At 32.9% G+C, this 27336-nt stretch overlaps 1 protein-coding gene across 1 annotated transcript in view; it reads left to right on the forward strand.

Annotated features, from left to right (window-relative positions):
* Positions 1-27336, forward strand: part of LOC101971294 (disintegrin and metalloproteinase domain-containing protein 18) — a 142841-nt gene that overhangs the window by 41292 nt on the left and 74213 nt on the right. Inside the window, exons 8-11 of the mRNA XM_078031361.1 lie at positions 682-753; positions 955-1121; positions 2252-2333; positions 24374-24510. Of these exons, the coding sequence (XP_077887487.1) occupies positions 682-753; positions 955-1121; positions 2252-2333; positions 24374-24510 (458 nt within the window). The remainder of the gene's footprint in view (positions 1-681; positions 754-954; positions 1122-2251; positions 2334-24373; positions 24511-27336) is intronic.

Consider the following 27336-nt stretch of genomic DNA (forward strand, 5'->3'; position numbering starts at 1 on the left):
ATTAAGCACCAGATATGAAACTATATCTTCTCCAGAATCTGCAAAAAATAAAGGGCATTATCTTTCTTGTGTCCTTTTGTATTTTCTTCTCTTTGTTCTCTGTAAACCTTATTGACTCCTTCGTTACACATCTTGGTGACTTCTGCCTTTCTTGCTATAGATAGGTTTTTGAATTTAAATTAATATTTCTGTTTCTTTGTTTATTTACTCTTCTTAATTTCCCAAGCATGTAGTGAGACATACTTTGTTTCATAGAAAATGCCTGACTCAAGAAGTTCCTCTATGATAGGGAGAAGTCTGCAGAATTGTTTTAGTATTCTTTAACCACTTGAGAGTATCTTTTTAAATTATTTTTCCATGTTAGCAGAAAATACATATGTAGAATAAGTATACTTTGTTCCAATTAGGATCCCATTATTGTGGTTATACTTGATATGGATTTACATTGGTCATGAAGTGTCACTACCATATAAAACAGGAATCCATTTTAAATGTCCATGTATGCTTTATCTTTGTTGTTTTATATAATTATAAATTTATTATCTTTCTGGTAGCATGTTTTAAAATGTGTGACACAAACAATTGTTTTCCTGCCTGGTATCATCAAAATAGGTTCACCATCTAAAAAGTTGCTATCTTTGTATTTTTAAAAAATCCTAAAAACTGAAACTTGTTTTTCAGTTTGATTATATGGGATCTGAAATAATGGCTGTAACACAGAAAATTGTCCAGATTATTGGGCTTGTCAACACTGTAAGTTTTAAACTTTTCATATTTCCAATTTTATGAAAAAATAATTGAAAATACTTTTCATTTTATCCTGGCCAATTAATGACTTGAATACCTATTATTAACTTAATACTCAAAATACTCAAATGAACTTTTTATATTCTATGTACTCTTTTAATGTATTGATTATGTGCTTGAAAAATATATCCTGAATCTTATTTTTAGATGTTTACCCAGTTCAAATTGACTGTTATGCTGTCTTCCTTGGAATTGTGGTCACATAAAAACCAAATTTCTACCAGTGGGGATGCTGATGATGTATTACAAAGATTTTTAGCATGGAAACGGAACTATCTTATCCTACAGCCCCATGACATAGCTCATTTACTTATGTAAGCACAATGTTCTACATTATTAAAGACAAATGCATAATAATTTCATTAAGTTAATAAATTGGTAAATATATTGTGTTCCTCAATTTTCTATAGGAGCTTTTAAAAATGTTTATATATGTATGTTATATATAAGCCCATATATGTGTGTTTGTGCATATATATATATGTATAAACACATATATATATATATACACATATGTATGTGTGTGTGTGTGTGTATACACACACAAATATGTATATGTGTATACCTTTTGCCAGGGAGGTGATGATGTAGTTGGAAATATCATTAAAATAAAAGTAATAGCACTTAATTTTCTATCAGTGTGTTTTAAAGTACAATTAATATGAAAATAATCTGCATTTCATATCATTTTATGATATCACCATTATTTGTAATTTATTAAGGATGTAAAAAGGACACTGTTCAGTTAAATTTCCCATCTTAGTGACTTCATTTATGTTAGTATATTTCATGTCTAGTTTTCAACTAAAAAGGATTTGTGGGACCTGGTATGTGGGGTATATGCATAATCCCAGAGACTCAAGAGGCTGATGTAGATGCGAGAGGATCACAAGTTCATGGGCAGCTTGGACAACTTAGAGAGACCCTGTCTTAACATTTAAAAATACATAAATAAATAAAGGACTAGGGATTTATCTCAGTGGTCAAGTACCCCTGTGTTCAACCCTCAGTATCAAAAATCCCCCAAATCAAAACAAACAAATGGATTTGGGGTGTGTGTGTGTGTGTGTGTGTGTGTGTGTGTGTGTGTGTGAAATGTGTAATAATTTAATTTTAAATAAAAGCTTCTCTTTAGGACAGGTAAGTTTGCTTCTTCCTCAAGTTAAAAATTCAAAACAGTGAATGTATAATAAATGTAAGTAAGTTGAATTTGAGATAATAAAATACATCAAATCTAGGATTTAGGTGAGGAAAGTTGGTATTTAAATGAGACAGTTTTCAATAATTTGAGCATTTTGTATAATGTATTAGGTATTATCCAGATTGGAACTTAGTATGTTTACAAAGTCATTTTCCAAATTTTATGAGATATTTAACTTAATATATAAGATTATAATGTTCCGAATAGCAAACTTAATAAAAAAGCAATACTATAATGATGTAGTTACAGGAAACATCCTAAATATATGGGAGCAACATTTCCTGGAACAATATGCAATAAAAACTATGATGCAGGTGTTGCTATGGTATGTAAGTTTGATCCTTCTTTATACATTACTACTTTTAAGACTTATACTACATTTTAAATATTAATGAAAGTATTTGGTTTACAACAACTTCCTTTTTCAGTTTTTGTATATTTGTTGTTGTTTTGTCAGAAAAAAATATTAGAATGTTAAAAAATGTTTATAAGTTTCAAGCAGAAGTAGTATAAGACAAATAGTACACCCATTCACCAACTGGTCATAATATTCATGAACACTGCTTCAGATTTTGAAGTAAATACTTAGAGCAAATGTAAAGATTCCTATATAATTCCTTCAAGTTCAAGAAGTTGAAAAAATCATGACTTGGTGATTACCATTTTGTGTATACTTTATGCTATTTTTACAAATATAGATTTTTTTTTATTTTTACTTCTTTTATATGTCATCTTAGCACTATTTGCAATAATTTCTTAAACTATATATGCATGTTGAAGCACGCAACTCCAGGGTAAAACGTTATCTCTTGAAATTTTTATCATTATCAAGTAATGCATATATTCTTATAAATGCAATATTTACACAAATTACTAATACAAACTGTTAATACTGAAAAAACTTGATAGATCAGACACATGAATAATCTACATCCCTCAAATCCTCTTCTTCAATTCTTAAAAAGTTTCTTGCTGTTGTATAACTCTTTGTTCATTTTGTTTTAAGGGATTGAACCCAGGGGCTCTTAACCACTGAGCCACATCCCCAACCCCATTTAAATATTTTTATTTAGACACAGGATCTCACTAAGTTACTTAGGATCTCACTAAGTTGCTGAGGCTGACTTTGAATTTTTGATCCTCCTGCCTCAGCCTCCTGAACCCCTGGGATTGCATGTGTGAGCCCCTGCACCCAGCTTAAAAATTTCATTATAAAGTACATAATATATAAAGAAAATTATGCAAGTCATAATTAATTTTTACAATCAATACATACGTATATGCATCACAAAGATCACAAAATAAAATTAATAATACTGGAAAAGACCCCTCTGATCATGCCTCCTCCCACTTACTATGCATAAAAATGGAAATCCAATTCTAACACCCATAGCTCTTGATTAGTTTCACAGTTTTAAAAACTTTTATATTAATGCCACAGTGTGTATTTTGTGTCTGTAAAGATCCCCTTTATTTACATCTATAGGAATAGTTTGTTATACTATATTTTTAAAGACTATGCCCATAAAGTTTCTTGAGTATTCAAATGTAGGATAATCTGTCAACTTCCTCTCATTGAAGTTCACGCTAATAGCTAATCACATCTGCATTCTGCCTCTTTCATTCTTCCTCTGTAACTTCATAATGTATTGGAATTATTCTGTTCGCTCCTGAGCCAAATAATGAACTAAGATCAAATTACCTGTAATGTTTGGTTTTTGCAGAATTTAAATAATTACATGATATTGATTTTGTTAAAATTCTGTAATAAAATTACAAATTGTCTCTACTTTTCCACGTTTCAGAATTTCTGTTCCTTCAGGAAATGGCTTTACTGCTCATCACCTCATGAAAATTTCTGAGGCAGGTGGCAGAAAAATAAGTCTATTAACAGCCTGCTTTGAGGAAGATAGAGGAGAAAGTTCTGTCTCAGATCTCCTTTGGGGGCAGGAAAGGCCAGCTCAGGAGAGTGGGAAAGTTTTTATAAAAGACAGGAGGCAAAATAGGGCAAAAGTCAAGATATATATATATATAAACTATATATAATTTAGTTAGCCAGAGAACTTGTCTGTCTGAATTTCCGTGGTGTCTGTCCTCAGCATAAGCAGTTTTTTATTCTCAGTGTAAGGAAGTTCAGCTTTATCAGTTCCTCTTTTCTACTCCGGAGACATTCTGGAGAACTTTCCTTTTTTACCAGTTTCTATTAGACAGTCTACACACCTGTGTTTTGAGAATATTTAGTCTTGTCTCCTTCAGAATATGTGTCTTCCTCTTTTGTGGTTTTGCTCACTCATCCTGATAGAATACATTTGTGTATAATCAACATATATTTACTGAGAAACAGTTGTGGGATGCAAACTGTATAAAAACTGCATGAGAGAAAATGCAAAGTATATATAGGTACCAAGGATTGAACTTCGGGGGTGCTTAACGATGGAGCCACATCCCCAGCCCTTTTTTATATTTTATTAGAGACAGGGTCTTGCTGAGTTGCTTAGGGCCTTGCTAAGTTGCTGAGGCTGAGTTTGAACTCATGATACTCCTGCCTCAGCTTCCCAAGTTGTTGGGATTACAGGCGTTTGCCACCATGCCTGGCTGCAATAAATATTTTTAAAAGCTTGTTGAATTTCAATTTTTTAAAACATATGGCTTGAACTTTGGAAGTCCTCTCTGTTGTCTTTTACCTCTCTTCAGAAATTAAAGGGCATTTTTATTATTCTCATTCACTAGTGTGTGGCTTACTTGTTTTCTTTGTAGAGATATCCAAGAGATTTTTATCCTTACATGGTATCTTTTGTCATCCAGTGTTCTGGTTATATTGAAGCCCTTTCTATGTCGAAATTAATTAACTTCTAACCTGAGAAATTATGCTATATTATTTTTTTGTTAATTTTTTGTTTCTATTTTCTCTTTATAATTTTTGCTTATATATTAGATCATTTTGATCCATTATCTACTTTCTTTTCTTATATTTATTTTTGGTGAAATGAGATGGACATCATTTACCCTTTTTTTGATTGTTTTATTTTGTGTTCCTTAGTATTTATATTTTGAGTCAATCACTCACCTAAGTGTTCTCAGGAGTCCCTGTTCTGGCTTGTTTCACAGGGAACTGGATTTCCTATGCTTCTTTGCCTTCTGGCTTTTGTGTATGTTTATCAAGTATGGGTAATTGGAGAGTAGAGGGGAAAACTTGTGGTATAATTTTATCCTGTCCCTGTTTGGAGTAATGTTTCAGAACTATTGCCCCATGCCCTTTGAAGCAGCTCCTTCATCTGTGGGTTTAGGTCCTCCTGACCAGCACTTGTTTGTGTTTCTAATCATAATTCCTCACTCATACTTTAATCTCTCTTCTTGTGTTAGAAGCAACATTCTGCTTTTCTGATCTCAGAGCTGCCTCTTCAACCTGTCTTGCTTTGTCAATGATCTGTTAACTGTTAACCAGTTACTTTTATTAAATTCTTTCTCTTTGGATCCTGTGTGTCCTTAAAATAATTGCTTTTGTTTTGTAACCACTAGACACATATAACTAAGAATCATGCCCCAAATGTGTTGTTTATTAAATATTTTTTACTAATTTATTTATTTTAATTAAGTAAATATGACAACAGAATGCATTTTGATTCATTGTACACAGTTGCAACACAACCATTTTTCTGGTTGTACATGATGTATTGTTGCACCATATGTACAGTCATACACGTACCTAGGGTAATGATGTCCATCTCATTTCACCATCTATTCTGTTAATTAATTATTGCAAAATTATAAATGGAAGGTGGTGTACAGATGCACTAAATCTGTCATTTTTTGGTAGGAGATTAATTGGGAAGGACTGAATCCTAAAATTTGAGATGTAACATTGCATGAACAAAGATAAATGTGCTCATTCAGAAACCTAAAATTTCTCTACAGTTTTTTAAACATTTGAAATAAATTATCCTTATATGTCTGGTAAGATGAGCTTTCTCATTTCTCTTGCATAAATATCCTGTGATAATCACATTTGTATTTAATACCTTGTCCTCTGATGTGTGTTCTCTTCATGTTCTGTCCTAAGGATGAGCAAATTCCTTTTGTAAAGGGCCAGAGAGCAAATAGTTTAGGTTCTATGGTTGGGCCATATGATCTCTGTCATGTCTACCATATTTTTAAAAATTATTTATTCTAATCAGTTATACAAGACAACATAATGCTGTTCGATTCATTGTATACCAATAGGGCATGATTTTTCACTTCTCTGATTGCACACGAAGTAGGGTCACACCATTTGTGCAAACATACATGTACCTAGGGCAATGGTGTCCATTTCTTTCCACTGTCTTTCCTATCCCCATGATTTCTCCCCTTTCCTCCCTCCCCTTTGCCCAACTCAAAAGTTCTTCCACTCATCCCATGCCCTCCCTCCCATTATAGATTAGCATCTACTTATCAGAGAAAACAATGGCCTTTGGTATTTTTGAGATTGGCTTACTTTGCTTAGTATGATATTCTCCAACTCCATCCATTTACCTGAAAATGCCATAATTTTATTCTCTTTTATTGATGAGTAATATTCCAAGTTACTTATATATTAATCTATTTAAGGGCATCTAGGTTGGTTCCACAGTTTGGCTATTGTGAACTATGCTGCTGTAAACATGGCTGTGTCACTGTGGTATGCTATTTTTAAGTCCTTTGGATACAGAACAAGGGGTAGGATAGCTGTGTCAAATGATGGTTCCATTCCAAGTTTTTAAAGGCATATATATATATATATGCCTTTATCTAGTATGAGATAACTGTGTTTATGTGGGGTTTTTTTGTGTCTTCTATTCTGTAGCATTGGTCTACATGTCTGTTTTGGTGCCAATACTAAGCCACTTTTGTTACTATTGCTCTGTAGTATAGTTTAACACCTGGTATAGTGATGCCATCTACTTCACTCTTCTTGCTAAGGATTGCATGCTTATTCTGGGTCTCTTATTTTTCCAAATGAATTTCATGATTGCTTTTTATATTTCTATGCTGTATAATGTTGGTATTTTAATTGGTATCACATTTAATGCGTATAGTGCTTTTTGGTAGTATGGCCAGTTTGACAACATTAATTCTGCCTATCCAAGAGCATGGGAGATCTTTACATCTTCTAAGGTCTTTTTTCAATTTCTTTCTTTAGTGTTCATGAATCCCACTTGATCATGGTGTACTTTCCTTGTCAAGGTCTTATACCTCTTTGTTAAATTGATTCCTAAGTATTTTATTTTATTTTATTTTTTAGGAGATTGTGAATGGGGTAGTTTTCCTAATTTCTCATTCAGAGGATTCATCAGTGATGTATAAAAATGGATTTTATATATATATATATATATGTACATATATATATATATATATCACCTGCTACTTTGCTGAATTCATTTACTAGTTCTAGAAGTTTTCTGGTGGACTTTTTTTGGATCCTCTAAATGTGGAATCATGTCATCAGCATACAGTGATAGTTTGAGTTTTTCTTTTCCTATTCATATCCCTTTAATTTCTTTTGTCTGTCTAATTGCTCTGGCTAGAGTTTCAAGGACTGTGTTAAATAGAAGTGTGAAAGAGGGCATTCCTATCTTGTTCCAGTGTTTAGAGGAAATGCTTCCAATTTTTCTCCATTTAGAATCAGATTGGCCTTGGGTTTAGTATATATAGCATTTAACTACGTTGAGGTATGTTCCTACTATTCCTAGTTTTTCTTGTGTTTTGAACATGAATGGATGCTGTATTTTGTCAAATGCTTCCTCTGCATCTTTTGATATAATCATATGATTCTTATTTTTGAGTCTATGGGTGTGGTGAATTATGTTTATTGATTTCCATATGTTGAACCAACCTTGCATCCCTGGCATGAATCCCACTTGATCATGGTGTCCTAACTTTTTAATATGTTTTTGTATGTGATTTTCCACAATTTTATTGACAATTTTTGCATTTACGTGTATCAGAGATATTGGTCTGAAGTTTTCTTTCCTTGATGAGTCTTTGTCTGGTGTGGGTATTAGGGTGATGCTAGCTTCTTAGAATAGATTTGTAAGAGTTCTCTCCTTTTCTATTTCATGAAATAATTCGAGGAGTATTGTTATTAATTTTTCTCTGATGGTCTTATAGAACTCAGCTGAGAAACCATCTGGCCCCAGGCCTTTCTTGGTTGGTAGGCTTTTGATGACGTCTTTTATTTCCTTTCTTGAATTGATCTGTTTAAATTGTGTATGTCCTCCTGATTCAGTTTGGGCAGATCATATGCCTCTAGAAATGTGTTGGTGTCTTTGGGATTTTCTGTTTTACTGGAGTATAAATTTTCAAAATAGTTTCTAATTACCTTTTGTATTTCTGTAGTGTCTGTCGTGATCTTTCCTTTTTCATCACGAATTATAGTAATTTGTGTTTTTTGTCTCCTTCTTTTCATTAGAATGGCAATGGGGTTTTCAATTCTATTTTTTCAAAGAATCAGCTTTTTGTTTTGTCATCTTTTTAAATTGTTTCTTTTGTTTCAATTTCATTGATTTCAGCTCTGATTTCAATTATTTCCTGTCTTCTACTGCTTTTGGTCTTGATTTGTTCTTCTTTTCCTAGGGCTTTGAGATGCAATGTCATGTCATTTATTTTTTGACTTTTTTTTTCTTTTAATGAAAGCACTTAATGCTATGAACTTTCCTCTTAGCACTGCCTTCATAGTGTCCCAGAGATTTTGATATGTTGTATCTGAGTCCTTATTTACCTATAAGAATTTTTCTTATGTCCTCCTTGATGTCTTCTGTTATCCATCCATCATTCAGTAATGTGTTATTTAGTCTTGGAGTTATTTAGTGTTGGACTTGCTTTTACTTTTTTATCTTATTGATTTTTAATTTCATTCCATTATGGTCAGATACAATTCAGAGTACTATCTCTATTTTTTTTTTATTTTCTTAGACTTGCTTTATGGCATAACATAAGGTCTATTTTAGAGAAGGATTCATGTGCTGCTGAGAAAAAAGTGTATTCACTTGTTGATTAATGGAATACTTTATGTGTGTTGGTTAAGTCTAAATTATTGATGTACTATTGAAGTCTATAGTTTTTTTTAGTTTTTGTTTGGAAGATGAATCTAGTGGTAAGAGAGGTGTCCTTCAGTATTGTGTTGAGGTCTATTTAATTCTTGAAATTTAGAAGGTTTTTGTTTGATATACATAGATGCTCCATTGTTTGGGGTATAAATATTTATGATTGCTATGTCTTATTAATGTATGATTCCTTTAAGCTGTATGAAATATCTTTCTTTATCCCTTCTGACTGACTTTTATTTGAAGTCCACTTTATCTGATATGAGGATGGAAGCCCCTGCTTGTTTATCTGGGGCCGGTGCTGGGCCTACCTGGGCCTGCCTGGGCCTGGGGCTTCTGGCAGGTCCTGGGTTGGTGAGTGACTACTATATTTTGCCATTGTAATGCAAGCCAACTATGTTGCAACAAAACTTTATGAATCTTGAAACTTGAATTTCATATAGTTTTCATGTGCTAATTCATATTGGTATGTATGTACCAGGGAAAATGTGGAGAGAAGGATACTAATGTTTCTAGAACAAAAAGAACAAAATAATTGTTAGTTCATACTAAATTAATATAGTTTACTAGAACTTCATTGAGGACTTTTCCATCTGTACTCATCATAGATCCTTCTGTATCCATCTTTTGGAAAATTTTAAAAAAGAATGATATTAATTCTTTGAGTATTTTGTAGAATTCAATTGTGAAATCTTCCAGTCCTGGGCTGCTCTTTGTTGCAAGTTTGTTCAAATAAGATGAAATCACTTTATGTGTAATAGATTGATTTGGATTTTTTTTTTAATATTTTAACATTTATTTATTTTTTCTTAGTTCTCGGCAGACACAACATCTTTGTTTGTATGTGGTGCTGAGGATCGAACCCGGGCCGCACGCATGCTAGGCAAGCGCGATACCACTTGAGCCACATCCCCAGGCCCTGATTTGGATTTTCTATTTCTTCATGATTCAGTTTTTGTAGGTTTTATGTTTCTTGAATCTTGACCATTTCCTTTAGATTATCTAATGTGTTGGCACATAACTGTATGTAATAGTTCATTATGATCGTTTTTGTTTATGTGATATCTCCTTTAAAAAGTCTCCCTTTCGTTACTCTTTCTTTCTTTGTTAATGTAGCTAAGGTTTTGTAAATTTTATTTTTTTAAAAAAGAGCCAACACCTAGGTTGCTTTTTTCTATTATTTTTCTGTTCTATAATTTATTTCTTTCTGTTCTGATTGTTGTTATTGCCTTCCGCTAGTGTTAGATTTATCTTGTTCCTCTTTTTTCTAATTCCTTGAGTTGTAAAGTTAGGTCACTTAGTTGAGATCATTTTTTTAAAATATAGATTTTTATTGTTATAAATTCCCCTCTTAGTACTACTTATGCTGCATCCCATGGTGTGGTCATGTTTGGTTTTCATTTTCATTTTAATTTGTGTTGAGATATTTTTATTGGTACTTTTTAATTATAGTTGACAATAGGATGCATTTGGACTTAATTATAAATAATAAACTAATAGGTTAGTCCCTAATATTTCCTCTCCCATCCCTTTCTCCTTCTTCATGTTCCCTTCTTTGAACTCTACTGATCTTTTCTGCTATTTACTTATAGTTCATTGATTCATTTATTTATTCATTAGTGTCTTGTGGATGGACATGATGGTGAGATTCACCTTGGTATATTCATAAATGTACATAGAAATGTTTGGTCAAATTCATTCCACTGTCCTTCCCGATCGCATTCCTCCTCCTCCCTTCCCTCCATTCCCTTTTGTCTACTCCACTGATATTTCTTCTATTTTTTAAATTAAATTTCCCTCATCCCCATGTTTTGGACTAGCTTCCACATATCTGAGAAAAATATTTTACCTTTGGATTTGGGGGACTGGTTATTTCACTTAGCATGATAGTCTCCAGATCCATTCATTTGCAGGGAAATGCCATAAAATCATTTTTCTTTATGGCTGAGTAATACTCCATCATGTACATATATCACATTTTCTTTATGCACTCATCTGTTGAACGGCACCTAGGTAGGCTCTGCAGATTCACTATTGCGATTTTTACTTCTATAAACATCAATGCGACTGTGTCTCTGTAGTTTGCTGATTATAATTTCTATGGATTCAAGCTGAGGATAACTAGGTCATATGGTGGTTCCATTCCTAGTTTTTGAGGAATCTCCATACTAGTTGCTAGGCTGGTTGTACCAATTTGCAGTTCCACAAACAAATATATGAGAATACCCTTTTTACCACATCCTCACCAACATTTACAGTTACTTGTATTCTTAATTATTGCCATTTTGACTGGGGTGACATGGAATCTCAGTGTAGTTCTGATTTGCATTTTCCTGATTGCTATAGATGTTGAACACTTTTCCATATACTTGTTGACCTTTTGTATTTCTTCTTTTGATAAGTGTCTGTTTAGTTCCTTTGTCCATTTATTGATTGGATTATTTATTTGGGTGTTGAGTTTTCTCAACACCTTTGTATATCCTGGACATTAATGCCCTCTCTGAGGAGCAGGTGGCAAAGCTTTTCTCCCATTCTGTTAGCTTTCTTCATGCTCTTCATTTTGATGTGAAGAAGCATTTTAATTTGATGCCATCCCATTTATTGATTTTTGATTTTACTTCTTGTACTTTAGGAGTCTTGTTAAGGAAGTCAGTGCCTGAGTTGATATGTTGTATTGTGGGACCTACATTTTCTTCTAGTATGTGCAAGGTTTCTGGAGTAACTTCCAGGTTTTTGAAACCCTTTGAGTTTATTTTTGTGCAGGGTGAGAGATAGTGGTTTAATTTCATTCAACAACAGATGGATTTCCAGTTTTCAAGCACCATGTATTAAAAGGCTATCTTTTCTCCAATATATGTTTGTGGCACCTTTGTCTAGTAGGAGATAACTGTATTCATGTGTATTTGTCTCTATGTCTTCTATTCTACCATGGATCATCATGTCTGTTTTGGTGCCAGTACTATGCTATTTTTGTTTTTATACCTCTGTAGTATAATTTGAGGTTCTGTTATTTTGATGCCTTCTGCTTTGCTTTCCTTGACAAGGACTGCTTTGACTTTTCTGTGTCTCTTGTTTATTCAAGTGAATTTCATAACTGCCCTTTCTATTTCTATGAAGAATGTCATTGGGATTTTGATGGAAATTGCATTGAATCTGCATAGTGCATTTGATAGTATAACCATTTTGACAATATTAATTGTCTATCCAAGAACATGGTAGATCTTTCCATAATCTAAGATCTTCTTCAATTTCTTTCTTTAGCGTTCTATAGTTTTCATTATAGAGGTCCTTCTCCTCATTTGTTTGATTGGTTCCTAAGTATTTAACTTTTTTGATGCTATTGTGAATAGGATAGTTTTTCTAATTTATTTTTCAGCAAATTCAACATTGGACCATAGGATGCAATTGATTTATGGCTCTGGATTTTGTATCCTGCTACTTTATTGAATTTATTTATTAGGTCTAGAATTCTACTGGGGGATTTGGGGTTTCTAAATATAGGATCATGTCATTGGCAAACAGAGATAGTTTGAACTCTTCTTTTCCTATTTATATCCATTTATTTCCTTTTTCTTGCCTAATTGTTCTGGCTAGAATTTCAAGGACTATGATGAATAGAAGTAGTGAAAATGTTATAAAAATCCTGCTGTATATGGGTAATAATGAGCGTAATGCATTCCACTATTGTCATGTATTTAAAAAAAAAAGAAGTAGTGAAAATGGGCATCCTTCTCTTGTTCCTGTTTTTGGAGGAAATGCTTTCAATCTGCCTTTCTTCTGAATATTGGCCTTGGGGTTGTCAAATATAGCCCTTACAATGTTGAGGTAAGTTCCTTTTATCCCTAGTTTTTCTAGTGTTTTAAATATGAATGGATGCAGTACTTTGTCAAAAGTATTTTCTTTATTGATGAGTTAGTTATCTGATTTTTTTCTCTTTAAGTGTATTTATGTGATGAATTATATTTATTGATACGTATATTGAAGGAAACTTGCATACAAAAACAGATTAAAAAGATAGGATACCATGATCAAGTGATTGAATGAAACTCACTTGATCTTGGTATCCTATCTTTTTAATCTGTTTTGTATGCAATTTGCCAGTATTTTGTTATGAATATTTGTATATGTGTTCATCAAGGATATTGGTTTAAATTTTTCTTTCTTTGATATCTTTGCCTGGTTTCGGTATCATGATGATACTAACTTTATAGAATCAGTTTTGAAGAATTCCACTTTTTCTATTTCATGGAATAATTTGCAGATTGATATTAGTTCTTCTGTAGAGGTGTGGTAGAACTTGGCTGAGATTCTTTCTGGTCCTGGGTTTTTCTTTAATGGAAGTATTTTGATTATTGCTTCAATTGTATTACATGAAATTGATCTGGTTAAGTTTTCTATATCCCCTGGTTCAATTTGGGTTAGCCATATGTCTCTAGAAATTTGTCCATATCTTCAGATTTTCTAGCTTATTGAATATACATTTTTAAAATTGTTTCTAATGACCCTCTGGATTTCAATAGTGCCTATGATGTTATTTACTTTTTTATCTTGTATTTTGATGATTTGAGAATTTTCCCTCTTTCTTTTGGTTAGTTTGGCTAAGGGTTTATGAATTTTGTTTATCCTTTCAAAAAACCAACTTTTTGTTTTGTTGATCCTTTGTCTTGCCTTTTAAATCTCAATTTTATTGATTTGGCTCTGATTTTAATTATTTCTTGGCTTCTACTGAATTTGCTGTTGGTTTGTTCTTTCTCTAGGGCCTTGGGGTGTAACATAAAATTATTTATTTAGTTTCTTTTTATTTGTTTAATGTAAGATTTCAATGCTATGAATTTTCTTCTCATCAGTAGTGCATTATTGTTCATTGTGCCATTAAGCAGGTTACAGAGTTAGCAACATTGTGCAGTTTATCCCTCAGTTATATACTAGAGTTGCAATGTGTAATGTTAGGAGCTTTGGGTAGCTCTCAAGGAATTGCCTTCCTTCTGTCATAGAAATTTTGATATGTTGTATCACTATTCACATTTATTTCTAAATAGTTTTTTGTTTTATTTCTTCTGCTATCCATTTATCATTCAAATATGTATTATTTACTCTCTAAGAGTTAGCATGGTTTCTGTTTTTTAATTTTATCATTGATTTCTAATTTCATTCCATTATAATTTGATAGAATGCAATGTATTATCTTTTTTCGTTTTGTATTTGCTAATATTTTCTTTGTGATCTAAAATATGGCCCATTTTAGAAAATATTCCATATAGTTATAAGAAGAAAATATATTCAGTTATTGATGGACGCAATATTCTACAGATATTTGTTAAGTCCATATTATAATTTGTATTTTTCAGTTCTGTAGAATCTTTAATTAGTGTTTGTTTGGATGATGTATCCAATGGTGACAAAAGCATGTTAAATTCACCCAGTATAATTGTCTTGTTGTCTTAGATTATTTATATCAATAAAATCTGATATATGTAGATGCTCCGTCATTTGGAGCATAAATATTTATGATTGCTTTGTCATATTGATACCCTTAAGTGGTATTAAATGACCTTCTTTGTCTCTTGTGATTAATTTTGGCTCAAAATCTACTTTATATGTTATGAGAATAGTTATCCCTGCTTGTTTAAGAGATCCACGTGAATGATCTGTATTTTCTCACCTTTCACCTTCAGTCTGCTGTTGTCTTTGTTTTTGAGGTGAGTTTCTAACAAACAGCATATTGCTAGGTCATGTTTTTTAATCTGATCTGCCAATTGATTTCTTTTGTTTGAATAGTTTAGACTGTTTATATTCAGTGTTACTATTGAGAGATGATTTTTTTATTTCCTGCCATTTTGATTTCTTTCTAGTGTTTAAATTGAACTTGATTTTCCTTTAATTGATTATTATTCTAGTGTAATTCCTTCCTATGCTGGTTTTCATTTTTATTTCTTCTTCTTGAAATACTTTATTGAGTATGTTTTGTAGTCCAGGCTTTCTAGTTACAAATTCTTTTTACTTTTATTAATCATGGAAAGTTTTTATTTTCTTTTTAAATCTGAAGTTAGTTTTTCTGGGAATAGTGCTCTTGGTTGGCACCCATTTTCATTCATAGCTTGGTATATATTATTAAGCCCTCTGGCCTTCAGGTTCTGGGATAATAAATCTGGTTTCATTTATCTCTAAATTTGATCAGCCATTTTTCTCTTGTAGCTTTTAAGATTATACCCTTATTATATGTTGGGCATTTTTTAATGCCCAGACTGGAACTTCATTTTTAAAAATTTTTAATTAATTAATTAATTTCATACATGACAATAGTGGAATGCATTACATTCATCATTATCCATTCACAGCACAATTTTTCATAACTATGTTCATGGCAAATTATGCCATTATACACGAGCTCTCTTAATAATGTGTCTTGGATTGGATCTATTGTGATTTTGTATATTTGGAGTCCTATATGCTTCCTGTATTTTAATTTCCATTTCATTCTTAAGGTCTGAGAAATTTTCTGATATTATTTTATTGAAAATGGCATGCATTATGTTAGTTTGTATTTCAGAGCCTTCATCTATCCCAATGAGTCCTAAAATTGGCCTTTTAATGTTATCGCAGATTTTTTGAATATTCTGTTCATGGTCTCTTAGCCTTTTCTATGCTCGACTTTAATTTTAAGATTATATACTTTGTCTTCAAGGCCTGAAAATCTATCTTCAAACTGGTATAATATATTGTTGATTATTTGAATTTTTAATTTGACTTATTGGTTCCTTCATTTCAAGAATTTCTGTTTTTTTTTCATAATCTCTCTCTATTTATTCAAGTGATGTTCACTTCCTGTTTTTTTTTTCCTCTCTGATTTCATTCCTTCTGACTTTCTGTAGCTCTCAAACAGTTTTACAATGAACTTTCTAAAATCTTTCTGGCATTTACTCCACTGTGGTATCAATGGAGTCTGTTGTTGAAGCATTATGTGCTATTTGGGATGGTTTGATCCTTTGTTTTTGTATATTGATTTTATGTCTACCCATCAAATTGGTATAGTTCTGGCTTCTTTTAAGTGAAGGACTACCATGTGAGATTCTTTTTCTTAAAAGCCCTGGGTTGGGAGAATATCCCAGATAATAATATTATAATTCAATATATGACCTCTGGTTCATCCCAATATTAGCACCACTTTAATAGGGCTATTTGCTATAATCACTTCTGAGCCAAGCTCCATGCTATTTAAACTGATAAGTAACAAAAACTTGTTGCAATTGTTCCCTGTGATTTCTCAAATTCAGGTATAAACATATAATAAAGTTCTGGAATAAGCCAAAAAAATTAGTTGGTAAACTTGGTAAAATTATTATTTCTTTATTAAGTGGGATAAAAGCAGGAGAGGAAGAAAGATTGGGCAAATTGGTGAGAGGAAAATTGAGGGTGTAGCTATAAAAGGATAATTTATACCAAGATAGAAAGGATAGATATATGAATAATGGTATTTGAGGTAATAGACAATATTGCAAGAGAACAAATAGGAGGTAAGAGAAGAGGTATAAGCTAGAGCTATGGTAACAAATATAGGAAGATTAATTCCAAATAATGATCTAAAGCATTAAATGAAGTACATATAGATGTGTTGAAGGTACACTGTTGACTATTGGTTTAACAATTCCCACTCTACTTAGAGTTATTTATCTGATCAAAGTTGACATTAAAGTTGTTTATAGTATACCATGTCAAAGTAAAAAAAAATTCTTGTTGAATCATGGTTTGGCTTTCACTGGAGTTTGGACATTTAGCAGATATCCATCAGTTTTGCCCTGGAGATCTCTCCTGAGTTGCAGTGGAACAGGTGCCAATTCCCTAGTTGCTATGAACCTCCTACCAGAAGATTCTGGTTTGTCAGCTCAGGGAACTGCAGCTGACTGCTCAGAGGATGGAGTGTTGTGAGCTTGGCTGTTTCTATTGTGCAGAAGTTCAGGATTCAGGCTCTGAGGTGCCCAATGTTTGCTATGGTTCATTATGTATCTGTTCCTGGCTACTGGATGCTGCTCAGAGCTTAGAGGGTCTAAGTGCACTTTACAGCACAGATTCCCAACACTTGTTAGTTCCCTTTGTTTGTAGCAAGGGGGAGGGAGAGAAGTTTTCAGTGATTTTTGGCTAGTAGTGGTCCTTCTAGATATTTCTGGGCAGATTCTTAGAGGTACCACTACAGTTACCTGGGAGTGGAATGATGCCATGCAGACTTAAGGGGGTGACTGGCTGGCTGAGGGCTCCACAAGATGGCTGCAGATGCCCGACTCAATTTTCTTTCCACAATTTGTTTTTAAGTTGGTTGTGTTGTTTTAAGGAGCCTTATGTTGCCATCATGCTTTAGACTTTGTCTTTCCAACAGTTTTTAAGTAGGTGAGCTAAAGAGAATATACACTCCCGACCCCTTTCTCGGTTACCTGTCCCCCTTCTCACCCACAGGTTTGGATTCTGGGTTAGGGCACTTTTGAGTTTGTTTTCTCTGAGTTTGTATTCTCTTAGTTTGTATCCTATCTTTCAGTCTCTCCAGGTCTCAGACTGTACACTATTGAGTCTTAGGGTATTTTTTTTTCATCTCTCAATTTTCCTTTTTCCTTTGCTGCCTCTTTTCTGTGTTGTGAGGATATTAGGAGTCACTACCTAGAACAATCTTTCATCTTCCAAATCATGTTGAGATATTTTAAAAATTCCTTTTAGGACTCAATGTTACTTTCAGATTGTGTTATTTAGTTTTCTTGTATTCATAAATTTTTCTCATTTTCCCCTCTTATTTGCCTCTGGTTTTATTTCATTACATTTAGAACAGATACTTGGAATTATATTGATCTCAAATTTGTAACTAGAGATGCTCCTTTACTTATGATGGGATTCTATCATGATGAAGTCATTACCAGTTAGAATACTGGAAATGGTAAATGCTTTTATTACACTTAACGTATGAAATATCATAACTTAAGAGCACAGTATACTCTAGAATATTAGTATTTTACCCTTGTGGTCACATGGCTCACTGGGATATGTAACTCACTGCTTCTACTCAGAACAAAGTAATAATGAGGAAATCCACTTTCACCACTCTTATTTAATATAGTACTGGAAGTCTTAGCCAGAGCACTTATGAAGACAAAGAAAGAAAAGTCATCTAGATTGGACAGGATAAAATTCAGTTATTCATATTTGTGGATGACATGCTTCCATACATAGGAAAACCTAAATACTTAGTCATAAAGTTACTAGAAATTAACTTAGAAAAGAATTTAGTTAACTGTCAGGATAGAAACTCAACATACAAAAAATGGTAGGATTTCTATATAGAAATAATGAACTTGATGAAAAATTAAGAAATCAATCCAGTTCACAATGGCTACAAAAAATAGGATGTTTAGGAAAAAAGCTTAACCAAGAAAGTAAAAGATTTCTGATAAACAATATACCACTAATAAAATTATAAAGGACACAACATTGGAAATAAATCTTGTGTTCACGAAAAGAATCATATTAATCTTGTGTTCACGAAAAGAATCATATTATTTAAATGATCATAGTATCCAAAGTAATCCATAGATTCAGTGCAATTCCCTTCAAAATTTGATAACTTTCTTCATAGAAGTAAACAGACACTTCTCAAAATAAGCCATAGAAAAGGTGAACAAGCACTTGAAAAAAGTGCACAGTTTCATTAATCAACAGAGAAATGCAAATCAAAATCAAATGAGATATCATCTTACCACAGTGAAAGTGGCTATTATCAAAGATACAAGAAATAACAAATGTTGATGCGAATGTGTAAAAAGAACTCTCATACTCTGTTGGTGGAAATATAAATTTGTAAAGACTTTATGAAACATAGTATGGAGATTACTCAAAAGACTAAAAATAGAACTATTCTATAATCTATCAATTCCACTACTAAGTACAGACCCAAATACAATTAAATCTTTATGGCAAAACAAAACAAAACACTTGCACCTCCAATTTTTCCAGCAGTATTCACAATAGCCAAAATAAGGAATCAACCTGGATGTCCTTCATTGGATGAGTGGATAAAAAATGTGCATATTAGCACACATGGATACTACATAGCTATAAAATGATGAAATCTTGTCTTGTGCAGCAATGTGCATTGAACTGGAGAATCTTACATTGAGTGAAATAAGCCAGACAGAGAAAGACAAGCATCACATGTTTTCACTCATTTACGGAAACTAGTAGGTCCAATTGTAGAAGTACGGAACAGATTGGTGGTCACTAGAGACAGAGAAGGTTAGGAGGACGGGGACAGAAAGAAATTGAGAATGACTTTTAAGGACTGGGAAGTGTGCTGTGGAGGAGAGGAAAATGAAGCTGAGGATAGAAGTAAAATGGATGGACGTGATCAATGCACAATGATTACATGTATGGCAATATCACAATGAATCCCATTAAGGAGAGACTATGGTACTACATGTCACCAGCCTGGGAAGAACTAAAATTCAAACTTTGAAGTAAAGTTTCTACTGAAGACATAACATTTGTTCACCATCATGAAGTCAAAAATCAAAGTTTAAACTTGGGAAGCAAGTTTAAATTGGGGATTGTTTGTACCTTTTTTTGTGACCAATGTGATTTACCTTAGACAGTGTTTTATGTGCAATTGAGAGAAATGTGCTATTGGGTAGAAAGTTTCACACACACACACACACACACACACACACCTCATTTGGAATAGTATTGTTAAATTGTATTTTTTCCTTACTGGTTTTTAGAAATGTGATATTCAAGTTTCCTACTACTATTATATTGCTCTTTGTTCCCTCAGTTCTATCATTGTTTTGTGTATTTTAATACTCTGATATTGGGTGAATGTGTATTCATAATTGTTTTATTTTTTTTCTATTTAATTGACTGTTTTATCATTAGATAAAGACTTTAATTATGTCTTGTGAAGTTTTTTTGAACTTAAACTTTACTTTATCTCACATGAGTGTAGTCACTTCTGCATACTTTTGGTTAACATTTATTTGGAATGTCTGTATCTTTCCCTTCACTTTTAGGCTGTGTATGTCCTAAAATCTGATATGTCTTTTTTAGACAGCATATTTTGTGAAGTATTGCCTTTCTTCGTTTATTTTTTCTTCCTTCTTTCTTTCTCTCCCCCACCCTCTCCTGATGATTTTGGTTATTGTTGGACAGGTGTGTTTTGATTCTTTTCTCTTTGCCTTTTCTATAACTATTGTAAAATTTTTATGGTTTCCGTGGGGTTTGCACTGAATCTTTTCTATTTATATCAGTTGTTTTAAGCTGATAATTTGTCTTTAAGTATACACAGAGAGTTATTTACACTTATGTATGCTTTCATGTTCCTGTTTAAGGTCTTTATTTAAGCATGAAAAATTCCTTTCATTACTTCTTGAAAGGCGGGTCTACTGGTGATGAACTCCTTAACTTTATGTTTGTCTGGGGAAGTCTTTATCACTCCTTCATTCTTTAAAGACAGCTTTTACAGGTAAAGTGTTCTTTGCTATCTTTTTTTTCTTCTAATACTTTGAATATATCATCTTCCTCTCTTCTCACCTACAAGATTTCAACTGTGAAATTTACTGAAAGTATTACAGAAGCCTTCTTGCACGTGACAAGTCACTTTTCTCTTGGCTGCTTTCAAAATTCTCCTTCTCTTCGACTTTTGGAAATTTATTATATATCTTGGTGTAGGGTTATTTTGTTTCACTGCATTTGAAGATTAGGGGCTTCGTGAATTAAACTATTCATTGATTTTACAAAATTTGAGAAAATGTCTGTCATTATTTATTTAAATATGCTATCCTCTTGTTTTCCTCTCTCTTACCTGTTACTCTGTGAAATATACACATGTATACTTGGTGGTGTCCAATAAGTCCTATAACCTTTTCTCATTCTTTTTATTTTTAATTTTTGGCTCTCCTAACTGGATAATTTTAAATGGTCTGTCTTTAGGTTCTTTCTTCCATTTCATTGAATATGCTATTAAAACTCTACTAAATTTTCCAGTTCAGTCATTGTATTTTTTTGCTCCAGGATTTCTGATTCTTCTAAATTTCTACTTCTTTATAATTGTTTAATTTTGCTTATATATTGTTTTCCTTAGTTTATTTAGTTTTCTTTTTCTACTTTTATAGCTCATGAAGTTTTTTTAAGAGCTTTATTAATTCTTTGCCAAGGACTTTATAAACTTATATCCCTTTGACATTATTGCTGCATCTCTATTAATTTCTTTGAAGGAATTATATTTTGTTGATTCTTCTTGACTTGTGTAGCCTCACATTGATTCCTATATAGTTGGAGGATTAGTCACTTTATTCATGGTTTATGGACTGGCTTCAGCAGAGAAGAACTTTTTTAAAATAGTGTGTATAAAATTTTGAGAGATCTCACTAATCTCACTAATAAACTAGTTCATGAATGCACCCACTTCTCTCTTCTTATGCTTTGCCATTCCATACAATGTGTGATGATCACCCACTACTATTCCCTAGAACGGTGCACTGAGGTGGCAACATGATGGGTGCAATCTCTCCTGAAGGAGCAGTCTCAAACCAATAGCCGAGATCTACTGAGATATACATGCTACCTATCAAGTATGATGGAAATAGGATCACATGGAACACCTGTTTCAGTGGCCTGTAGGCCATTGACTGGCTGTAGCTCTCAGTTAGCTAACTAACTGATAGGATCTTTGGAAAGATTGGCTGACTGGGTCCATGTGCCAGTTATTGAGATCTGCAGGGTGGTCTTGTGGGTACCTGACCATTTTGTTTGCTCTTAGTAATCCCCAGGTGATCTAGTTCTTCCTGTACCCTCAACATTATGGGTGAGGCTAGATAGAAAATCCTGTTGAAGTAAAATGCTTGTTTTGTTCTCTTTGTCTTGGAGTAGAACACAGCCTGAGAGGATGTCTCCTAGGCTTAAACTGTGTCAATTTGGAGGAGGGTTGTTCAGGTGATATGAAACTCTTTTTCGGGTGGCAATTCTGGGAACTTTTCCCCAACAGGTTATAAGGGCTTCCAAACTGAACGCTATTAATAAGCTATTAAAATGATTTCCTATGGATAGTTGTTTAATTAGTATTTCTCAGGGAGTGTGAAAGTTAGATCCACTTGTCATCTTGATAACATCAGTTCTTTGATTTTTAAAAAAATTTGTTTTATCAGAAAATTTCTTGTTTATGTTCAGAACAGCAATTTTGTATTTTGGATAATAAGTCTCCCCTCAGTTGTGTTGAGGCTGTTCCATGCATGAATGTGTCCAGATGCCATCAGAAACTTGGGAGACAGAATTTAGAAGATCCTCACTCTGGATCTTTCTCTTTTTACATTTCTACATACCCAGAGCTATCATTTCTTCATACTCATATTTGACTCTTCCCAGGTTAAAGGTGGGAAAATTTTTTTATGAATACTTATGGCATGCAAATTCCAAATGTCTCCATGATAAATGTCACAAAAATTATACTCTCTACAATTATTTTTTTGAGCCTGATTCCCATGTAAATAAATTTGCCAGCTTTGTTTAATTCTTCAACATTATTGAGTAGCTGCTTTTTGTATCATGTGCAAAGGAGCAGAATTTATGTGTCAAATTTCTTTATTATTTGAAGCAAATATTCAAGTTAATGCTAAAGATTGCAGTCTCTACAAATAATTTGTATATTCCCTTATTTTGTTAATTTTTTCTCTCTTCACACATACATCATATCTCTTTTTAAAACATGTTTTAGTTTTAGATAAATATATATATATACATATCAAAGATATTGAGGATTGAACCCAGGGCCTCACACATGTGAGACAAGCACTCCACAACTGAGCCATAGCTCCAGCCCTCTCTTTAAAAACTATAGATGTTTTCTTTTTTATTACTCATACTAATTATTTTTATCATCCCATTTTCTTGAACAGTTTAATTAGGATTATTTTATTTTGAGGGGATCTCTTTTCTACATGACTTTATCCTAGAGGCTTACTTTCAGTTGGATAACTAGAGAAGTAGAAGACCATCCCCTTCTCTTAACCGGCATTGAAAGTCCAGCTTCTGGTTTTTACATCTTGCCCCAAGATGTAAACTAATGCCTCCAGATGTAAACCTTATGCCCCCAAATGAGATCATCACTCATGTCCTGTTCTGCTTTAACTTTCTTTCAAATTCTAACACTGGGATATTTAGGCTCAGGTATTATAGTATATTAGGGAAGTATACCTACAAAGGAGTTTTTCTATACTGCTCAATGTATTCTTTTTCAGTCATACACATGCATATACATACAAACAATATTTTTTTCTTTTTTCTATGTATAAATTAAAATTTTCTACTATAAATTTTTTTTGTTTTAATTAGTTACACATGACAGTATAATGATCTTGACATATCATACATTTGAATCAGATGGGGTATAATTTCTCATTTTTCTGAGTGTACAGGTTGCCAATTCACATAGCAAAATTAGAAATGCTGTAAGAATTTTATTTGTAGTGATTAAAGAATATGTAAAATATCATTAGAGTTAAATAATATGGAATAATGTATTTAAATATTATGAAATATATTGACACTCTGCTTTGCCACCACTTTAAATCATTTCCACCTCAAATTTCTTTACCATGGTTGTATTTATATCCCTAGTTTCTGTCCTGTCATTTCTTCCCTTCATTCAGACCATAATTTATTAACGTAGCCATTCAAGAACCCTGCCCATATTTATATTGTTGCGTCATCTCCCAACCTTAACATATTAGCCTACATACCATAGAGGTTTTTGTAACTGCCTTATATTAATATTTTACCTTATACTCCTTCATAAAATTCTCTTTTGAAGTATTTTGTTTTCTTCAAGAAACTTTTAATAATGTTTGCCTTTAAGAAGTTTATTGTGGATTTCTGCTTTTGTTTTTCTCCCTTTCTATAAACTCTAAGTATGGATGAAGTCCATCATCTACACAGTGCCTGACAGTCACATAAATACACTGAAATGTTTTAATTGCATGAATTGATTAAAATGAAATATTTTACATTGCATCAAAAATAATGTGTTTAAAATTGCAAAATTTGTGCATACTATATTTTAAATTAGTGACTGACATAGCTAATGTTTTATACTAGTTCATTTTACTTAATCAGTAAATTAACACCAATATACACATCAATGAAAATCAAAATGATTATAAATTATACTTAACATAAAAAGTATTTAATTGTAAAGTTTTATAGAAACAAAATGTTTCAAGTTATTTGTTGTTTCTGTGTTCTTCTACTAAAATACTCTTTTCTTCAATTGTCTTTATTTTAGTATCCAGATGCTATAAGTTTGGAGGGATTTTCAGTTATTATAGCTCAGCTGCTTGGACTTAATATAGGATTAACATATGATGACACCAATAATTGTTCTTGCCCAAGAGCTACATGCGTAATGAATCAAGAAGCAGTGTAAGGCTTTTATTTCTTACTTAATTTCACATACACATTCATGAGGTTGTTTCTAAGATCTGATGAATTTTTTTTTTATTGTTGGTCGTTCAAAACCTTACACAGTTCTTAATACATCATATTTCACAGTTTGATTCAAGCGGGTTATGAACTCCCAACTTTACCCCGTATACAGATTGCTGTATCACATCAGTTACCCTTCCATTGATTGACATATTGCCTTTCTAGTGTCTGATGTATTCTGCTGTCAGTCCTATTCTCTACTATCCCCCCTCCCCTCCCCTCCCCTCCCCTTTTCTCTCTCTACCCCTTCTACTGTAAATCATTTCTTCCATTTGTATTATCTTGTCTTACCCCTCCATTACATAGTTCTTGATATATCATATTTCACATTTTGATTCAAGTGGGTTATGCACTCCCATTTTACCCCGTATACAGCTTGCAGAATCACCTCAGTTACACTTCCATTGCTTTACATATTGCCATCCTAGTGTCTGTTGTATTCTGCTGCCTTTCCTATCCTCTACTATCCCCCCTCCCCTCCCCTCCCCTCCCCTCCCCTCTTCTCTCTCTACCCCCCCTACTGTAATTCATTCCTCCCCCTTGTATTATTTTTCCCTTTCCCCTCACTTCCTCTTGTATGTAATTTTGTATAACCCTGAGGGTCTCGTTCCATTTCCATGCAATTTCCCTTCTCTCTCCCTTTCCCTCCCACCTCTCAACCCTGTTTAATGATGGTCTTCTTCTCGTGCTCTTCTTCCCTAGTCTGTTCTTAATTACTCTCCTTATATCAAAGAAGACATTTGGCATTTGTTTTTTAGGGCTTGGCTAGCTTCGCTTAGCATAATCTGCTCTAATGCCATCCATTTCCCTCCAAATTCTTTCATATTCTAACACAAGTTGGAAAGGTATGTTATACTTGAAGAGAATATCATTTGTAATATTTTTTCTATGTGTCCTTAGAGTGTGGAAAGTGATATGTACTATTAGTAAGATATTTTCACTCAAGGGAATTAGAGGGATAAACTTGAAGTTGATGAAAACTATGGAATATTGTGTAAATACATGATGCTATTGCTTTTTTGTCGAAGTCTTTGTTACCCAAGACAAAGTTATCTAACATCACTCTTAATAATAAAACAGTACTGGCAACTTTGGCTATTATACTGAGGGAAAGAAAAAGAAAGAAATATTTGATGAAGAATAAACTTTCCTTAATTTGTGATGTTATCTTGCCATCTTGAAATATCAATAGAATCAACTTACAATTAAGACAATATCGAAATAAAAATTTATTAGGTAAATGGATTTAGAAAATACTGTTTATATCAGCACTAAACAAATTAGATGAATTACTATACAATTGGTATTCTTTACAGTAAAGTTTTATAAATTCAGTATAGTTTTCATGAATAATTTATATTATTTTTAAAGACACTTTATAAATTCTTGAGAGGTAATAAAGTTAGTAAATAGAGCAATATTTTGCAGAGTATGAGATGGAATTTTTGATTAAAGGAAGGATTTTATATATGGAAGACACTATATACCATTTCTAGACAGGGAGAAATAAAGAGAAGACAGAAGCAGCAATAATGTCAGATGCAATAATTAAGAGTAAAATCACAGAGGATGGAAGCTGTAGTGCATAATATAGGGGCTAGTTCTTATTAGGACTGGGTACATTTAATAATTGTGATGGGGGTTAGAAGAAAAATATGTAGAGAGGTATGTAGTTTAATTAATTGCAGGTGTAAAGATGATGGCAGTTTCCTCTGAGAGAAAACTAAGAGCTGGCTATGTAACATCTTCTGAAGGAAAGTGTGAAACAATTGTTCTGGAGACTGGAAATTGAAATGCTTTAGGAAACATGCTAGGATTGTTGACCATTTTGAAACATTCAAATTTGTGGTAATAAACAATGTGAATTCAGGCAGCCTGGTTGGTTGCTTTCGTTGATTTAATATCAGTTTTTGATTAGTATATACAGTAAAAAGTGAGTTAGGTTTTTTTTTTTCATTTTAAGTCCATGGGATTCAGAAAGAGATCTGTAGTATAAGCTGCTTTCTCCCAAAATAATTGTATTTCAAAAATTATTCCCCCGATCATAGAACTTTGGTTGAGAAATCTAGTATTTTGAGACAAGTGCCCTGGCTTACCTTATTCAAATTAACTTTTAGACCAGAATGTTAATCTAATCTGCAGGAGATTAATTGTTTTACATTTTCTTTCTATTGTCTATTAAAATTATGTATACCTAGGGATCAAATATATACATATACTCATGCCCCACATAATGACTGTCCATCAACAATAAACTACATGTACCATAGTAGTCCCATAAAACTATATCACCTGGTGATGTTGCAGCCATCATAGTTTGGATAAGTACATTTTGTGCTTGAACAATGACCAAAATCACCTAATGATGAATTTCTCAGAATTTGACATATGAATGTAATAATTTTTTCCATCTTTAAATTGGTGTCTTAATCCATTTTCTGTTGTGAATAACACAGATAGTAAGTTTTACAGAAAAGAAGTTTATTTTAGCTGACAGTGGCCAAGGTTGAGGGGGAACATCCATGGATGGCTCTCCTGAAGGCAAAGTCCAGAGGCCATGCAGGTCACCACATGGCAAGAAACTGGAAGAGAGAGAGGGGGGAGAGAAAGAGAGAGGGGGGGAGGATAGAGGGGAGAGAGGGGGGGGGAGGGAGGATAGAGGGAGGATAGAGGGGGAGAGAGAGAGAGAGAGAGAGAGAGAGAGAGAGAGAGAGAGAGAGAGAGAGAGAGACTGTCTGTCTGTCTCCTTTTTCTTTGGTCTCT

This window comes from Ictidomys tridecemlineatus, chromosome 14 (genome assembly GCF_052094955.1).
Source record: "Ictidomys tridecemlineatus isolate mIctTri1 chromosome 14, mIctTri1.hap1, whole genome shotgun sequence".
Taxonomy (NCBI): domain Eukaryota; kingdom Metazoa; phylum Chordata; class Mammalia; order Rodentia; family Sciuridae; genus Ictidomys; species Ictidomys tridecemlineatus.